The 18124-nt window shown below is 38.1% G+C and overlaps 1 protein-coding gene across 1 annotated transcript; it reads left to right on the top strand.

The window, feature by feature from the left end:
• Nucleotides 1-9884: 9884 nt before the first annotated feature.
• LOC145768721 (uncharacterized) lies at nt 9885-16499 on the top strand. Its single transcript, XM_082580300.1, has 6 exons — nt 9885-9980; nt 11313-11506; nt 12206-12297; nt 13828-13907; nt 14427-14589; nt 16351-16499. The coding sequence occupies exons 2-6, from the start codon at nt 11325-11327 to the stop codon at nt 16497-16499; spliced, it is 666 nt and encodes a 221-aa protein (XP_082436426.1). The 5' UTR covers nt 9885-9980; nt 11313-11324.
• The last annotated feature ends 1625 nt before the right edge of the window (nt 16500-18124 follow it).

The following is an 18124-nucleotide window of genomic DNA, read 5'->3' as shown; positions in this document are numbered from 1 at the left end:
CTGAACGGTCAAATTCCTCCATCTGCGCTGGATGCAGTCGGTATAACATGAATGACGGCATGTTTGTTCGTCTCTGAGAAGCGGTTTTTCAGAGACTGGATTAAAGAGTCCATGTAGGCTAAGGAACGTAAATGGAGCGGCGATAGTATTCCTCACTGGTGCCACCAGTAGCCTATTTGCTCTGAATACTTGACGGACACATTGCCGTGGGACAGATATGGTGACACAGATTTCTTCGGCTGACTTCAATGCCGCTGTATAAATGTTTTCTGCAAAACGTGTTTCTGCATTTTGCAGATGATCACAAAACATTGATACGAGCTTGTCAATGTGCTTCTTGACACCTAACATGTTCAGTTGGACTGCCTTGAAGGGCTTGGGTGACAGACTCCAAAACCTATAGCGTTACTACAAAAGTAGCGGATTAGGCATCTTCGTTTCGGACTCTCTCTAAAAAAAATTTATTATAGTCTTCACTTTTCCAATAGTGTTCCGTACATCCAAAACTGCATTCAGATCGTTGACCACGAGGTTAAGGCGATGAGCTGAACATTGGACAAAATAAAATACTGCCAACGGATGCTCGCTTCTAATACGTGCCTGCGTACTCCATTTTCTTTGCTTGCCATAGTGGAGCATCAATCGCGTATCCTTGACCATGTAGTTTATTTAAATTTAGACCGGAGGCTACTTATTACACTGATTTATTATTGTCCCTGCAATCGTTTCTGTGTCCATTTCGTTCAGTGACGCAAAACCAAGAAACTCTTCTTAAATGACGAGATTTTTTCGTCGAAAAACCTCACTCCAATAGCCAGTTGCTCTTTTCCTGAAATGTCAGCGGTCTCATCCGCTAAGATTGAGAAGCCAACGGAATTGTTTGCTTCAGTAACAATTTCATCTCTAACCGTTTCTTCACACAAACTTATCATCTCGTTTTGTATAGGCCTACGAGCCGATGTATACTTAGCATTGTCACTTGCGTGCTCCATGTGATCTTTCAAAATTCCATCACCAGCTTCAATTATAAAACTTAATAAATCATTCAGATTACCGTACTTGGAATCCTTGACGGTGAAAGTAAACCCACCTTGACCCCTCCTAACCGAAAACCTGCGGACGCCCATGGTTTGTTCGTCCTTTGACCAGAGCTCTATCAAATCGGACGAGCTCACATCAAACCAGCCCAGTTAGACCAGTTCAGCTCTCAGAAAACATTAAATTGATTGTTTAGTTAAAAATGTAATGATTTGTAATAATGTTTCCCTGTTCCGTAATATTTTGTCAATGGAGCAAGGCATTCCGCTAATTTAGGTATGTGGGCATGATAATAATTGATCAATCCTAAATAACCTCGAAGTTGTTTGATGGATTTCGGTAAGGGAAACTTGTTTATAGCATCAATTTTAAACTTATATGTTGAAATAATGGATCGCTACACAAGCACCGGAAATTAATGAGAGAAATAAATTTATTTGCCGATCAGATTCTATAGTGGTACGGTACGGTACACAATAAGCTGACACCACAATAACACACTATTCATAAACATGGAGAAGCGTATAAGTACGGTCATTGTTGAAAATATTTAATCTGATAATTGTGATTAGGCATACGAAGCCGAGCAACGTGATCAAGTTTAACATCTTCAAGTTTATTACATTTACATAAACATAAAACTACGCAACAAATTAAGTATCGAACGTTTTCGACATCACAAGATGTCCTCTTCAGGAATAATATACATACAAATTAACTACATCTGAAAAAAATACAATGGTTAACTAAATCTATAAACATAAAACGTCATAAAAAGTCACTTGTAGATAAAACGTCACAATTCACTTTTGAACAGACAATTGTATGCTTGCGGCTCGTCTTTCTTGCTCTCTGTATTTTAAAATTAGTTTTTTCGCACCTTGCTTTTCTACCATATCATGTGATCTGTTTAACACCTTTTGATGCAGTTACCTTTGATTCTCGTGGAGCCTATGTCGTTGAGTTTGAGCTAGTCAGAAGTACTGTGCAGTTTTTGTCTTTTTCTGTTTGTAGATTTAGTTAGGCTAACCATTGTATTTTTTTCAGATGTAGTTAATTTGTATGTATATTATTCCTGAAGAGGACATCTTGTGATGTCGAAAACATTCGATACTTAATTTGTTGCGTAGTTTTATGTTTATGTAAATGTAATAAACTTGAAGATGTTAAACTTGATCACGTTGCTCGGCTTCGTATGCCTATGGTTCAACAAGACAAACTCTCTACCGAAGCTCTAATTGTGATTAGGCTACTTTTGTAATCCTGTAGCCTGTAGGCCTAGGCCTACTGAGAATGTTTTCGCTTGTGCTATTTATTCGCTTGAACTCTCTTATAAGTTCTTGTTCGTAAATGGTCGCACTGAAGTTTAAGCCACCGAACGTCACTGATTATTTGGGTAGCCCTGGCTTATAGATTATAGCAGACCAGCCGATGAAACCCCACAAAGTCTTACATTCAATTGTTACTTTTGATAGGACCACATTACGGTTGATTTTACAGTGTTGTTTTTGGTCTGGTTTGGTTTTTGAATCTTATCTTCGGACTGACAAAGCCTTGATAGGTTATTCCTGGTAGTTTCGCATACTTGTAGAGGCTTTTGACGCAGGGCCGTTTACCGAGATTGACAGAGTGAAGTTTTCCGATTGTTGAAGTGTTGTTGCCGGGAAATTATTCCATTTACTGGGTGTCGCTGAATGGAGAGCAGTCCTGAAAGGCCATTGCCCAAGCGCACACCCCGAGAGTCGAACCAGCGCTGCGTGACCTGGAGCCGGGCGCGTAACCACTGAGCTAACGGGGCGTACCAACTAAGGTGTTAAACACCCTGTTTTTCACGTAGCAAGTTTAGCACTTTAGCAGTCTAGCTATTGCCTGTTGTTGGCAATTTTACCTTTGCTTTATGGCCTAATAACACATAGCCTACGTCATTTCATTAGACTAAGCAAAATCAACGCTAAATTAATGTCGATATTTAAAACATGAAAGTGTTTGATAATTTGATTTCTCAGAAAGAATAGGCGTGTCATTATTGAGCTAATTTTTGAAAGTGCTGAATGCACATGTTTATACTCGCAGTCTACTCGTGAGCGTCATAATATGGCGGAAGTGACGTAGATATACAGTATCCTTCCTTCTGAATCAAAGCCGCCTGCAGTCTACTGACTGCAATTGAGGTTTTTATGAAAGGTCTTCAGCTGCCAATGAAATTTATCAATAGATTTCGTAAGAACTTCATACACATGGTGGCATAGCTCAAAAGTAGGCTTCACCAGCAAGGTGGACTAGCCACTTTTGTAAGATATAAATCTGGGTTGTACAAATCTGTGATGTCATGGACATAGGCCAAGCCAAATCGTTGGCAAGAAGTTTTTTGCAACTAGTCATGTCGCGAGGTTTGGCAAAAAGAACAGAATGAAATGATAATAAGTTAATTTGATACAGAATATCCTAAACGCTGTGTGAGAATGACAAATCTGCAATAGATTTGGTTCTAAATAAAAGTGTTGACAAGTGTTAGTAAGATCTCTTGGGTAAATGTGTTATTCTAGTTCAGGTAGGCTGTTACCGGGAATAAAGGAATGTTAAAACCACCGCACAATCAGCTTGATATTACATATTACAAAAATTTTGCTGCGCATTATCATGAATAAAAAAAATTAGAACATCTCTTTCTCATATGCAAAATTGAAAGCGAAGCGTGCCCACTGCCCAAGACAGACAAAGATTAACCTACTTAAACCAACAAACCGACAAAATCAAAACCAACATACACCTAATAGCCTACACACAGCAAAAGACAGAGAATCCTGAAAATTTTTATACAACAGGCAGTGCAGTGCTTGGAATTAAGTAGCCTACGACAATGAAAGAACAAGAAAGCTATTACCCCAGGTCACGTCCTACCAAGCCTTGAAAAACTATCAATCTATGTCTCTGAAAGGAAGAGTGGCCGATTGCTGAAGGTTTAAGCCACGTTTCAAAGGTTTTTGCTCTTTGCTATGAGCTAAACGCATCAAGACGTGTTCCCCTTACGACCATCAGCACTCTTGATAACGCACCATGGCCGATCTTCATAGCAACTGTCCATACAAATCTTCAATATATCAGCTAAAGTTATGTAGGCTAATAAAGTTATAGCCTATAGGCTATATGTTTATTTGTTTTGTAACATTTTTTATTTTTTTTATTTTCCCTTTATATCTTAAATTTTTCTGAAGGTGTTGCGACCGTGCCAAATTTTTTTCAACTCAATAACTTACTTCGATCACAAGCACGTTTTAACGTTCGCGTTTTGTCGCTTCTACCTTTTTCTTGACCTTTGCTATGTTGATGTGTATTGTTTTGATATGATGGTCAGAAATAAAAAAAACAACTGAACTGAACTGAACTGAACTGATGCTGGTAAGATGCACACTTTATGCATCGAGCAGGGTTTTGAAACATGATTAATTACTGCGCAGGTAGCTTAGGTTCAATAGCTTGGCTTCTCATTCACTCAATTAACCCAAATATGTCACTCCCTAAAAAAAGGCCAATCCCGACACAATTTTCATATTGCGGCTATAAATATCACCTACAAAGTTGAGTCATTTTTTTATGTTATATAAATAGACTAAGAAAACTTCCAGCTCTGCTACAGAAAGCCTGCTAGGTTAGGCGACTGTCAAACGACCACCATTTCGATTTTTTCGAAATGAGTCAGATGAGATTGAGAATAAAGGTTAGATGAGTGTATCGATTATAATTTGCTTTGTAGACTGTTGCTGACACTTAATATAGGCTAGTACGCAATTAAAAAAGTTATTTTTTCCTTGAGATGTTCCGGTATTGCAATGTGAGACGTTGCTAATGCAAGTGGTGTTCAGTTCAGTAGGCTATAGTCCTAAGAAGGTTCGTAGGCATTTCTCCTAGGGCAGGGTACTGTTGCCCTAGGATGAGCGAGAAATGAGAGAAATTAAGGGCTATACTCGGAGACGCCACTTCGCCATTGACGGCATGCCTCCAAGTGTCTTGCCAAAGACCCTATCACATGCTATTAAGCGGTGTCGAACCGGCGCCCTATCGAACGTCAAACCAGGATTTTCACCATTCGGCTGTGCACTTGTGCAGCAGACTGATGAACCGAAGTTGCTCCCACGCAAGTGTTGTAGCAAATTGCAATGGAAATAAATCCGACTTTTTCTTGGAAATGCTGTAGTGGAAAGATTGTAACAATCATGCATGGATCAAGGCTTCTAAGCTATTTAGACTATTCATTTTCAATCTCTTTGTCAGCTTTGAAATGGCATATAATTTGATTTACTCCAACAAATGCCAGACCTTGGTCTGGCGGCCTCAACTGATAAAGAAATGTACCGCTAAATCTTGTTGAAACATTAAAAGACTCTGTGAAGAAAGGGGCGTTCTTCCCGGCTATCAGCACAAGGCTGAGCACTCACTAGTACAGCGAGCAGCTGCGATTCGCCAACCATAACGGTGTAGCTTCCACGCTAGCCATTCAGACCATCCAATCAACAATATGTTTCTCGGCAGCCGATTTGTAGCAAGAAAGGCCGGTTTCTTAAAGTCTTCGACCTGGCTATGTTTGTTTGTACTCTTGCGAATAAAACAGTTCAACACTTGACAGCGATAGACACGTGTTTCGCCCATGTGTTAAACTGTTTTATTTGCATCAACAGCGCACGGGTACAAATAATTGACACGGCGAGAGAGCACAAACAAACATAGCCAGGTCAAAGACTTTCAGAAACCGGCCTGCCACACCCCGCGGCGGCGGGGAGCGGCGTGATTTATGGGGTGACGATGCACCCGGAGGGTTAAGTCCACCAGCTTAGGTCGCGAGGGCCAGGCTGGGGAGTCGAGGTACCTGTGGAGGGAGAGTGTGGATCGAAAAACTTGGGCTAATCAGTATCGCACCGTATTCTGCCACAAATTTATTCGACCACCGCTTTACCAGTCAGTTTAACTCTTATCTTTGTGGAAACAAAGAAAGAGCCAACAAAACCTGCAGGCGCCAGGGCAGAGGACATTGTGAAGAAAGGGGCGTTCTTTGAGCCCAGCCTCATGGGCGAAACACGTGTCTATCTCTGTCAATTCTTGCTACAAATCGGCTGCCGAGAAACATATTGTTGATTGGATGGTCTGAATGGCTAGCGTGGAAGCTACACCGTTATGGTTGGCGAATCGCAGCTGCTCGCTGTACTAGTGAGTGCTCAGCCTTGTGCTGATAGCCGGGAAGAACGCCCCTTTCTTCACAATGTCCTCTGCCCTGGCGCCTGCTGGTTTTGTTGGCTCTTTCTTTGTTTCCACAAAGATAAGAGTTAAACTGACTGGTAAAGCGGTGGTCGAATAAATTTGTGGCAGGATACGGTGCGATACTGATGAGCCCAGCCTCATGGGCGAAACACGTGTCTATCGCTGTCAATTCTTGCTACAAATCGGCTGCCGAGAAACATATTAAAAGACTCCTTGAAAATATAAACTCAATATTTTGCCAAAACCAATCAGTCTCCGTTGCAGCTACGTTTGTAGGCTACAAGCCTGCATGGTGTCTTGCGCAAAGCCTGTCGTTTCTGTGGGAATCAGCGCTTCCACTTTTGTAGTAATTACCACAATTGTGGAATTTTCATCATGCTTGTGGTAATGAAAAATTTGTGGTAAAAATGTGGTAATATGGAAATTTTGTGTGGAAATGTTGCCAAAATGTGGAAATTATAAATTTTGAAAATTTGACATAAAATACTATCAATAAATAAGAGCATTTAAACTGTTGTCCTCCAAAATTGAACAGATACCGGTATGCAAAAAACTACTTATAATAACATGTGACTATAGTATGTTCCGCTGTTTTCGGTTTGATTTTGGAATGCGTCCTGACTTTTGACTTTGAAGGTAGGGTGACCATGTGATCATATTCATAGTCAAGATGTCTTTCAGATTCTAGCTGCGGTGTCAAGTACAGTACTTTGCAGTGGCGTAGCCAGGAGGGGGGTTTGGGGGTTACAACCCCACCTTTGGCATGCATGTGACGTCACGATATTGAGAATGATGCTTTCAGTCTCTATGTCTCTAAAACAAAGTTTGCCTAATTTTAAACGAAACTGCATTAAAGAGCGAGTTTTGCGAATACTAAACATTCAAATATCTCAGCCAGGAATTAGCAACAAGAAAACATAGAGACTTAGCTTTATTACCGAAAAATGCCCAAGAAACCATGATCTTATTCTTTTGCTATGCCACCAGACAGCACCATTTTACAGGATTATTTATACCCACATTTTTGTTGAAAATGCTCTCAGAATGCACCAAATTTAAATTAATTTTTCAAAATTTTCTGGGGAGGCCCCCCAGACCCCTCGCCGCTGGGTGTCGCCTTTGGCGAAGAGGCCGGCGGGCGAAGCCCGGCGGCCGTCAAAAACCCCCTTTCAAAATTCCTGGCTAAGCTGCTGGTACTTTGCTTTCTTATTTTGGACTTTCTGTTAATAAACTGAGTAGTTGTTTTAGGCCTTATTTTACACTATATAGTGTAAATATAACCAAATAATAGCGTTGCCGGATAAGGAATTCTGTCGTAATTTGAGAAAAGTTTAAAGCTGTTGAAAACAAAAACTTGCATTTTAGAAAATTTTTTAGTTCTGGGTAAAGATCAAAACCCTAACCTTATTCCTAAGTCTTACCTTAAACCCCTTACTAACTTTAATCCTATCTCTGACAACACCTGATAGTAACTATGGCAACAAGTGGGTAAAAATAGCCAGCACTGTGTTAATGTAAAAGTAAGTCGAAATACGATTAAGATCGGGTAAAAAATCACAGTAAAAAATGTGGTAATCTGAGGACAAATGTGGTAATACAAGTGGTAATCTAGCTTTGTAAAAGTGGAAGCACTGGTGGGAATGCAAAATCAAAACGACGTTTGATTTATATGCATAACCTAGCATCCTAGCTTACAGTAGGCTATAGCCTCGGTAGGCCTACATTCAAGGGTACAATGGCTTGCAAACTTAATAGCTACACTTACAGCAAACCAATCTTGTTGAGGGCGGCTGCTTGACTAGAAGACCTTCCAGGTCACTTAGCAGCCACCCGTTGCAGTAACCACACATTCTACGTGATCGTTTGTATTATTTGACATTGCTTAATGAATGGATTTATACTCGCAACAAAAATAAATACCAATCAATCAAATTGTAACTGAGTTAATCCTTTTGGAAATATTTTGCTTTAAACATATGAGTTTTAGGTCGAAAAAGCGGCCAGTGGGATTATTTTATCCACGTCAGACCTGTAGTCTATAATTCTATTGATCAGAGACGCATCTAACTGGAGGAAATAATGGAGAAAATATTTTTTTAATTGGCCTGAATAACTGACGCACGCCCATACAGCACACGCGTTTGTTTAAAACAAATCGTCGTATTTCAGCTGAAGAAATTACAAGAAAACTTGTACCCAATACACAATGCACATTGGAATTGCTGTATCATGAAATCATCTAAAGCTGTCCTTCTGCAAAGTGCCATTGCTGTCTTTGGGGTTTTTCATCTTTCATCTCAAAATATTTCCGTCTTCCATTCCTTCCCAAATCTTATTGATCAGATAGAATTCTTTTTGCAAATTCTCCTACTGTGACGTTGTCGTTTAATGGATTTGTTTCAAAGTTACCAGTCGTTGTTTTACTTTTAATAACAATCTGCAAAGCCGTTGTCAATTTTGGCTTTATCTGTTAATTTTGGTTTTATCTTTTTTTTTAGTCAAGAAACAAATAGGTTAAACGTCAACAATTAGAAAAGAAACAATTAAAATCGATTGAATGGCTCCGGGACGGACCCTAAAATCCTCCTGGACCAGGATCCAAAAGTTCCCCCACGAATCTTCCTACCAAGGTTACGGTGCATGTTTTTTAACCTTTCGAAAATAGGTTTATAAAAACTAGGGGTAGCTACCATCCCTAATAAAAATATTCGACAAATCTTTAGGATTTATAATTGCAAATCTCAAAAGCACCAGAGAAGCTTAGCCATGTTAAGAATATAGGTCTACTGTGCTATATGTTTGCACAGGACTAAGTGGCCCACTGACATTAAAAAAAAATTTGCGTCATTCAGCAAAGAGCTACTTTAAGAATATTGAGGTCACGTTGTTGTTGCTTACGTATTATCCAGAACCGAGCACGATTTTGCTGCCAGTTCGGTTGAAGAAAACTGCCCAGGCTGACGCCATTTTTTGTTGAAGCATGACACAACTCACATTAAGCCTGCTGCACCCTACATTAACTGTAGCACCCACAATATCTGCTGTGGTGAATTCGTCACTTTATCTACTTGATAAAAACGTAGTCATTCGTTTTAACTAGTAGGCCTAATGTTAGGTCGTGATAGATTGAAAGACAATGGGTTGAGAAAAAGAATTAAAACTTGATTTGATAGAAAACTGGTTTATCAGAAGATGGTTGCTTTTAGCATGTGGGGAGGAAATTTAGCAATCAGAAAACAGGTGATTTTTGAAAGGCTGACATAAATCTTGTTAGTAAAACAATTAAAAAGAGGTAGTCTAGGTTGAAAAGATGTATCTAAGATGATTAAACAAATAACCTCTGCATATCAGCTCAAAAAATTGCAAATTAGATACTGTTTCTATTACCGGTAGCCTATCTTACATATTGTATCCTACTTCGAAGTGTGAGGCTGAAAAGGAAATTGTGTGGAGACGTAACCCTAGTTTGCCTACCACAGCTGATATAGTTGCATACGGTAGCTTACACGAAAAACGTAAGCCTTATGTTTTTCTTTCAGGACTTAACAAAATATTAGCTTGTAGTTTAAGTATCTTTCTATATGTTGGCAAAAGAAAAGAAATGTGCATGAAATGACAAATTTATGGAGCTACTTCTAATATACAACACCAGACTGTAAACAAAATCGGTGGCAATATCTTTGCAGTTGGTAAGTGTAAAACAATTGCGTTTGTATCTATCCCCCAAACAGTAGCGTACCTAGAGTATGGCAGGCATGGCTCGAGCCATGGGCGCCACATTGATATGGGCGCAAAAATCGGTTGGTAAAAATTAAAATTTGTGACTTACACTGTCTTCAAAATCTAATTTGCGCCCAATACAATACAAACGTCAAAAAGGAGTCTTTCTTTTACTGTAGTAATTGTTAAACAATGGAATTGTGTCGTTCATTTTTATAAGAACTAATAAATCTAATCTGTTGTAGGCCTATGACTTCAGTTTGGCCTGACCATAGCACTCATTCTGTTCTAGGAAGAAATTAGCATTAAAGTATTATTGAGCCTATAAGCATGATTATATGAAATTTTGAGACCAAGAATTAGGCTACAGGTATGATTTAATTTTACGTGCTGTGCTGGCCTGCCTAGCACTTAGCAGTCTGCCGTTTTGACGCTGATTCACAACTTCACAGGCTGTGGTTTATAAATATACGGTACCGTACTTTTACCTGACTTTTTCAAGTTATCAAACGGATAAAATGAACACAATTCGTAGTAGAACACACCAGTGTTAGGATTGAAAATGATTCGCTACGGTATCAGTTTCTTCAATCTCTAACTTAGTTAGCATACAACCCAACGGTCACAAAACCCGCCGACATGCCAACAAATGTCGGCGACAAATTAAATTAATTAATATTAGTTTTTGAAAAAAAATATTCATAAAAGACTTGCAATATTTAACTTCAATTTGTTAAAAAGGGCGCACATTTGAACTTTGCCATGGGCGCCATTTTGCATAGGTACGCCACTGCCCCCAAACAAACTAAATATAAAAAATGCCTTGTTTCTTATTGCTTTTATCTTGCTCCAAAAATGTGACCAGCATGCCAGAATACTTTGCAGAAAATCCGTGAATATAAAAAGGTTGAGAGCCACTGGTCTACAGTCAAAAAATGGTGCATTGAATATATTTGAGCTTTAGAATAGGCTAATTATACTGTATTTCAGTCATTTATTATTAACGTTTTACATATATTTGTTGTTTTGTTCAGATGCTCGCTGTTCTATAGTGAGTAGTCAGGTAGTGCTGACGCCAGGAAGATCGCTCCTTCTCAGCAGATGAATTAAGTTATTTTCCTGATGAGGGCAGAAAGTTTTGCGAAAAAGTTCTATTATACTGTTATATTTGAAAAATTAATTCTTTACTTAACCTTACAGGAACAAGTTATGACAAGTTTTCCTTTATTTATATTTGAAAAATTAATTCTTTACTTAACCTTACAGGAACAAGTTATGACAAGTTTTCCTTTATTTTAAAGATTCTTTTAAAGATGGCGCAAACAAGTTTATTAAGCCATTCCCCTCTTCATCGAAAAGTGTCCCCTGACATTTCAGTTACAAACTACGACGACGAGGACTCAACAACAGAATCGTCGGATAAAAATGCGTCGCGACGATCAACCTTAGTCCCCCCTTCAATTGACCAAAAAGGAAACCTGAGCGAGAGCGACAGGTAAGATCAAGAGCTTTCTGGTTTATATTATTGTTTCTTTTGCAATAGGTAGCAACTCCAATCAATGTTTGATCACTGCGATTAAAGATTTTTTTCGTTTAATATTTCATTAAAGCTGTGTTTCATTCTCTTTTTTTTTTCTTGATGAGGCCTACCGTTTGGTACCTTAGTTGGTTCATAGAGTATAGTATATACCGTTGGGTTTGCAGGAATATCCTGTAGAGTTATATACTGTACCAAACATCTTTTTTAAAATGCTATTAAATCTCAGTTGGTTTAGCAGAGGGCATTAAAAAATTGTGATGTGAATACTATACACTCTGCTGAATTGAAACTGTCTGTCTCCTAAAGATGCGAGGGCAGCTTCTTGTCCGTTTAACGCTATTGAAAAATATACAAAATGCCATGTTGACAATTTATCGTGGTCTGTGGCGATCAGGATACTGTAGCGTACCGTACATGGTTGCAATTACAGTAATGGTTAATAGCATCATATGATTTGTTATCAATTTATCTAGCACAAAAGTAAAATTACAGCATTATTTCTACTTACAGTAGATACAGTTTGCTGATTTATTTTAAATTACAAATAAAATTATTTTTAATACGAAACTATGATATTATATTTTAGTGGTGCTTTGCTCTTGCGAAATGTCAACAAATATGATTTTGCGATGCAGAATGTGGATGTTGTTACAGATATTACACGGCTTCATCAGGAGAAGATTACGATGATGATGATGATGAAGGATTGTGCATTCGATTAGATAGTGACGATGATGACAATCAAAGTTAGTTAATTTTATTTTTTTGTTTGATAATAATTTTTAATTGCATTGTTACCAAAACCAATCAAGGGCACCCGGATGTTGAAAAAACATCGCATATATTTTTTTTCTAATAAAATTTTTTTAGTGGTGTTTTGTTTGAGGCCTGAGAGTGTCATTGGTACCAAGCCCACACTGGCCTTTCGTCGGGTCTGCCTTTTGCTCTGTGTAATTGTAGGCTACAACAACAATCACACAACATCATACACAACGTAAACATGTATACAACGACACAGGTAAATAGACAATGGGGTGTGACATTGATCATTTTGTTTTCATTATTCACTCATTAAACTAACACAAATTGTATGAAACTAACGTAGTGTGGCGGAGTGGTTCCATTCTTCTCGCTGCATTATTTCACATAGTTAGTTTTGAATTTTTTTTAATGTAGCATCTGGTGACATTATTCTCTACTTCTGTAGCCTATTTGTGGCTTTATCGTTACCCGAATTTTGAAGCATTGGTAACAATTAATTAAAGACTCAATGGTGCATTTAAGCTTGATAAACAACATGTTTTGCTGCAAATGAAAAATAACCTTAAACACCAATAGAAAGGTAAAGGTGAGTCCTATACTTGAATCCAAACATCGGGGAATGAGAAGATAAGGTTCTCATTATACTAAGCCTTCGGCACTAAAGAGAGTAGGGTGGCCAGTTCCTTTCTCTCGGCCGCCTTTACTTCAGCAACTACGCCCACCCAATTTATTACACCCTGGGTAGAGATGAGCGGTGTTTTTTAACAACCAGCTTTAAGCTGGGAGTCGAACCAAGATTACATGATTGGGAAGCGAGCGCCTTATCCGCTGCGCCATCCCACCGCTAAATAAACTATTAACACCAATACTAATGGTTTCGGGCTCTCAAAATCATATCGAGTCGGCGGTGCAAAGGTGTCCTTTAACCCCCCTGTCAACGCTACCGGCTATAAGTTTAAGTAAAATATTCAGAGAATAGGCTAATGTCGAAATAACACGTTATTTCAAACACACTACTCGCCAAGTAACCTATATACCAAAACTTGTGTCATCTCGTTAAACGTTGAGACGAAGCAGATGTTTTGCATAAATCTTGTTGTCATACATGCAATGTATAGTTTTATAACTTAGCTTATATAACTTAGCTTTTTATAACTCGTTGACTTAGCGTTGACTTAGCGTTGACTTAGCGTTGACTTAGCGTTGACTTAGCCGTATTGATCAGCTGATATTCGATGAATTGTCATAGTTGTTGGTAAACTGTTTCATGAAACCAACAATAAAATAAATAACTGGAAGTACAATCACTAAAGTACCGTAATTTTAGCAAGTACAGCATACTGCCTGTGTTTAATCGATTTTATGTTATATGCATAATTATACAAGCTAACAAACAAGAGTTAGCTTTTTGCTGACTACTATGCTTTTTTCGACAACTTTTGAGTGATTGTTACATTACATTTCCTTGTGCTATTGATTCGAATGTATAATTCTCTGCTTTCCTACTTTGACAGGTCTTTCAGGAATGCGGATAAACCTGAAAACCTTACAAGCAGTTTCTTCAATGCTTGCCCATTATAATCCTATCATTCAGGTAACTGGTGATAGGAAAACCGAAAATAATGATAATAATAACATATTGATAGGAATCATTTTATATTGCATCTGTTGTTCAAAAACTACAATGCAATTTGCAGATGAAACGCAACAACAAAATACTAACTTATATAGCCAAATGTAACCTAATTAAAGGACATCTATGCTGCTAATGGCCGGTGGACCAAGCTAAGGTTTCCTACGCACGGAGGCAAGAACATTTTTGCAATACAGATGACTCCAGAACATGATCCGTCCAGATCGCATTGGATATTGAATTAGAAAGGCATTCAAATGTAAAAAAGCAAAATTTATAATGGTTATTTTATATAGGCTACTGTAATTAACTTATAAGCTACGCTACTATCCATACTTTTCCGCACCGACAGCAACACATTAATCATTATGAGTATATCTGAGCAATAAATTAATAGCAGTTTTTTTCTCACATGCACCATGAGTTAGTTCTAAATGGCCATTTTAAAACTATAAATGTGAATTTGTATTTTCACAACAGAGTGACGCTTTTGGAAATCCTATGTTTGTTGCTCCTCCACCCCCTTCAGAGGATGACTACACAACAGAAGAGGAAGCGCCAGAAGCCGCTACCACTTCGGCAAGTTGTTCACTGTCAAATCGAAATTATGAAACCCACAGACAAGTCAGCAACCAATCAACAAGTAAGTAACTGAGATTTTAGACAAATTTACAGAAAGCCATTCATCTTTCATGTGCCGATAGTGAGTTCACATTCATCGTAACTTAATAGGGCTTTTTTTGCCAAATTGCGCTTGAGCAACGCACGTTAAGGACTGCTCTCCATTCAGCGGCATCTAATGGATGGAATAATTCCCGGCAACAAGATTTCAACCATCGGAAATTTCACTCTGTCAATCTCGGAAACCGGACCTGCGTCAGTGATTCAGAGCCTCTAGTCTAGAAGTATACGAAACTGCCAGGATTAAGTAGGCCTACTGCAAGAAGTTTTCTTAGTCCGAGGATAAAGATTCAATCAATCAAATGAATGAGAGCAGAATTGACTAGATTACTTTTTTAAGTAAAGGCTAGGCCCACCGCCAATAACTGTGGTTAGCGTCAGGAAGGGCATCCGGCTGGAAAATCTTTGCTCCAAAATATTATTATTTATGATGAAGTTGCTGAAAAGGTTTGAGACAAAAATAAAAATCTTAAATATATGCCAACTCATTCTCACTGCTTTCGGTGAAAAAAATATCGATTTTTAACATTCTTGGCATAAGACTTAAAATCCAATTTCGGACCTCCCACCAGTGAAAGAGTCACGCTTCAATCATCCACTGAACTGGACTTTAGTTTCCGACCGGGTAACGCGCACTAAACAAAATCTCACAAAAAAACTGCCTTTCTTCACCATACAGTATTCTAATTCGTCTTGTGACTTGAAGCATACACTAAAGATTATAAGAACACAATTACTGTAACTATAAACTGCAGTGGGCTGTTGAGTTTACCACTGAACGCTTCGAATGTGATTTTTTTATTGTTTGGAAACCTGAAAATGTCAAAATTAAATGGATTTTTTAAAACGTTTTAGCTTATAACCAGCAATGCAGTCCCATTTTGCATTGATTTAACGTTTGGAGCTGTTGAAGCAATGTACAAAAGAGCTGAGTTTTGTCTGGTTTGTAGCCTGCAACCCACACCAATCATTGTTTACGCTGTGGAGTGTGATTGACAGCAAAATCTTAAGAACAGGCACAGGAGGTTATTGATGAGGCGTGCACGTCGCTGAAATATAATAATCCTGTTATACTTATTGCGACGTCCAAGGATGAGGCCAAGGGCAGAAACAGAAACTACCTATCACTTTTTTCTTCTCATAGGAGTCTGATGACGTATTGTTGTCATTGATAAAACGTAACATGTCGTTGGAAAGCAAATAATAAAACTCGTCAGTTCATAATAAAACTCGTGCATCAGTACACTTTGGTTGGTTGGTTTTGAATCTTTATCCTCGGACTGACAAAGCCTTGATTGGTTATTCCTGGTAGTTTCGCATACTTGTGCAGGCTCTTGACGCAGGGCTGGCTACCGAGATTGACAGAGTGAAGTTTTCCGGTTGTTGAAGTGTTGTTGCCGGGAAATTATTCCATCAATTTGAATTCAGGTGTCGCTGAATGGAGAACAGTCCTTAGAATGCGTTGCTCAAGCGCACAACCCGAGAGTCGAACCAGCGCCGCTTGATATCGAAGCTTCTTCCTTTACGAAGTCACGCGCTAACCAACTGAGCTATCCGGGCAGACTGTGTGTGTGTATACAGGTTTACGGCCAACGTCAAGATGAAAAGCTTTTTATTCTGGAGCTAAACACTTCTATGATAAATTAATTTTAATGTTATTTTAATATTAATTTTATATTATGATATTTATGTTAATATTAATTTTATTGTACGAAATTTTCAGCAACCGGTGACGACGACTACCACTGCGCTATTCAAGAACTAGAAGATGTTTTGATTGCACAAGATAAAACATTGTTTTCCGATGCTATGACAGAACTAACCGATGTCATGGAAAAAATGACTAAATTTCCAGAGGACAACAAGGAATGACGTTTTAACAAGATCGTGCGCAGATGCATTCCATAGTGGAATACTTTCTGAATTGCTTATCCACGACCTACTAGAACACGGCCAAATATGTTGCTATTTGAGGAAATTTCTAAGAGTCTGAATTGTTACAATCATAGCTATGATAAACCTGTCATCTTCCCATTACCAGAAGTAAGTAAAATAAGCAATATTTGCACCTAGACATATGTTTGGCTTGTTTAATCGGAGATTAGGTATGTACGTTGAGCACAATTTACACAATAATAATAATGTAATATGTAAGACTTTTCAACTGCACCCTGGAGGTAGTATCGTTTGGTGTAATTGCATGTTCCATTTAAAATATCAAGGATTTTTTAGGGATTTTATGTTGTAAGCTGTTCAGTGTTCATTTGATGTGTCAATTTAAATTGTAATTTGTTTGTTCTTCGCCAAGTTTAGTTTTGCAAGTAAAATATGGCTATTGGCGAAAGATCCTGCTTTATAAAAAAAAACCTAACGACTGTATGGTCTGTATGATGAGACTACCGCCTGGATGCAGTTGGAAAGTGTTACATATTTTACATTATTATTGCAAAAATTGTGCTTAACATACATATCTAATCTCTGGCAAAACAAGCCAAAAATATGTCTAGATGCAAATGTTGCTTGTTTTTACATACGTCTGCAAGTGGGAAAAGACAGGTTTATCATGGTTATGATTGTAACAATTCAGACTCTTAGAAATTTTCCCAAATAGCAACATATTTGGCCGTGTTTTAGTAGGCCGTGGCTTATCTTATTCGAGCATGATCAAGTTGCTATAACAAAGTTAAGCACTACTCAAGTCTTTATTTTCAAGTCACAACTAGGCTTATTAGCTAATTTTATTCTTCTGCTAGCTTATATTCCTTTCGGAGTCACTGTCCCAATTTCCGACCTCCAACCACCTCAGTCAAACGCCAGTTTGTCAGTCATTCCGAGAATAGCTATGTCGTTGTGACACAGTCTTGTCATCTTTATTTGGAAAGGCCACGTCACCTGCATCTAAAACCTTCCAGATTATTGATATTATAGCCGATTTTCTCCTTGTCACCAGGCTCTTTCCTTTTGTCAAGGGTTGAAGGCAATGAAACGCTTTTCTGCTTTGGGATATTTTAATTGCAGTTTTGAATTTTTATCTTATTATAATAGATTTTGTTAGAAATTTGCGACTAGGAAGCAATGTCTTAGCACATTTCTGCGTTTTATCGATTTTATGTTACATCAGCCAGCAAATTTATATTGTTTTTTACTAGGGTTGGGCAAACAACATCACTTTTTTTACAAGGAGTGTTTTTTATGGCCATTTTTCACGCTGATCACGAATCCGTTGAAATTATTGACTTAGGATGATGTCTTAGGTTGGTAAAATGCAAAAATTCAAAACGGCCGCCAAATTCACGCATTTTTCACATAAAATTTGATAATTATGTCTTATTAGGTCATGTAATATGTCATTTTTTATGTTTTCAGGGTCACTGATATCGAATATAAGGTCAAAACAGTGATACATAATGGCTTTATACAGTTATAGCTAAAACTGTGTATTTTTTATTGAAAAATACTTACTTTTTATTTTCAGAACCATTTTTGAGTTGATTAAT

Source organism: Aplidium turbinatum, chromosome 4 (genome assembly GCF_918807975.1).
Source record: "Aplidium turbinatum chromosome 4, kaAplTurb1.1, whole genome shotgun sequence".
NCBI lineage: Eukaryota > Metazoa > Chordata > Ascidiacea > Aplousobranchia > Polyclinidae > Aplidium > Aplidium turbinatum.
The sequence above is the reverse complement of the archived record's forward strand: the minus strand, read 5'-3'. Positions and strand labels throughout refer to the sequence as shown.

Bases quoted from the DNA above. Each gene is read 5' to 3' on its own strand.
- LOC145768721 (XM_082580300.1), top strand. From the start codon at position 11,325: ATGGCGCAAACAAGTTTATTAAGCCATTCCCCTCTTCATCGAAAAGTG. The intron at 11,507-12,205 runs GTAAGATCAAGA...ATGTTGTTACAG, and splicing joins AACCTGAGCGAGAGCGACAG to ATATTACACGGCTTCATCAG. The intron at 14,590-16,350 runs GTAAGTAACTGA...CGAAATTTTCAG, and splicing joins AGTCAGCAACCAATCAACAA to CAACCGGTGACGACGACTAC.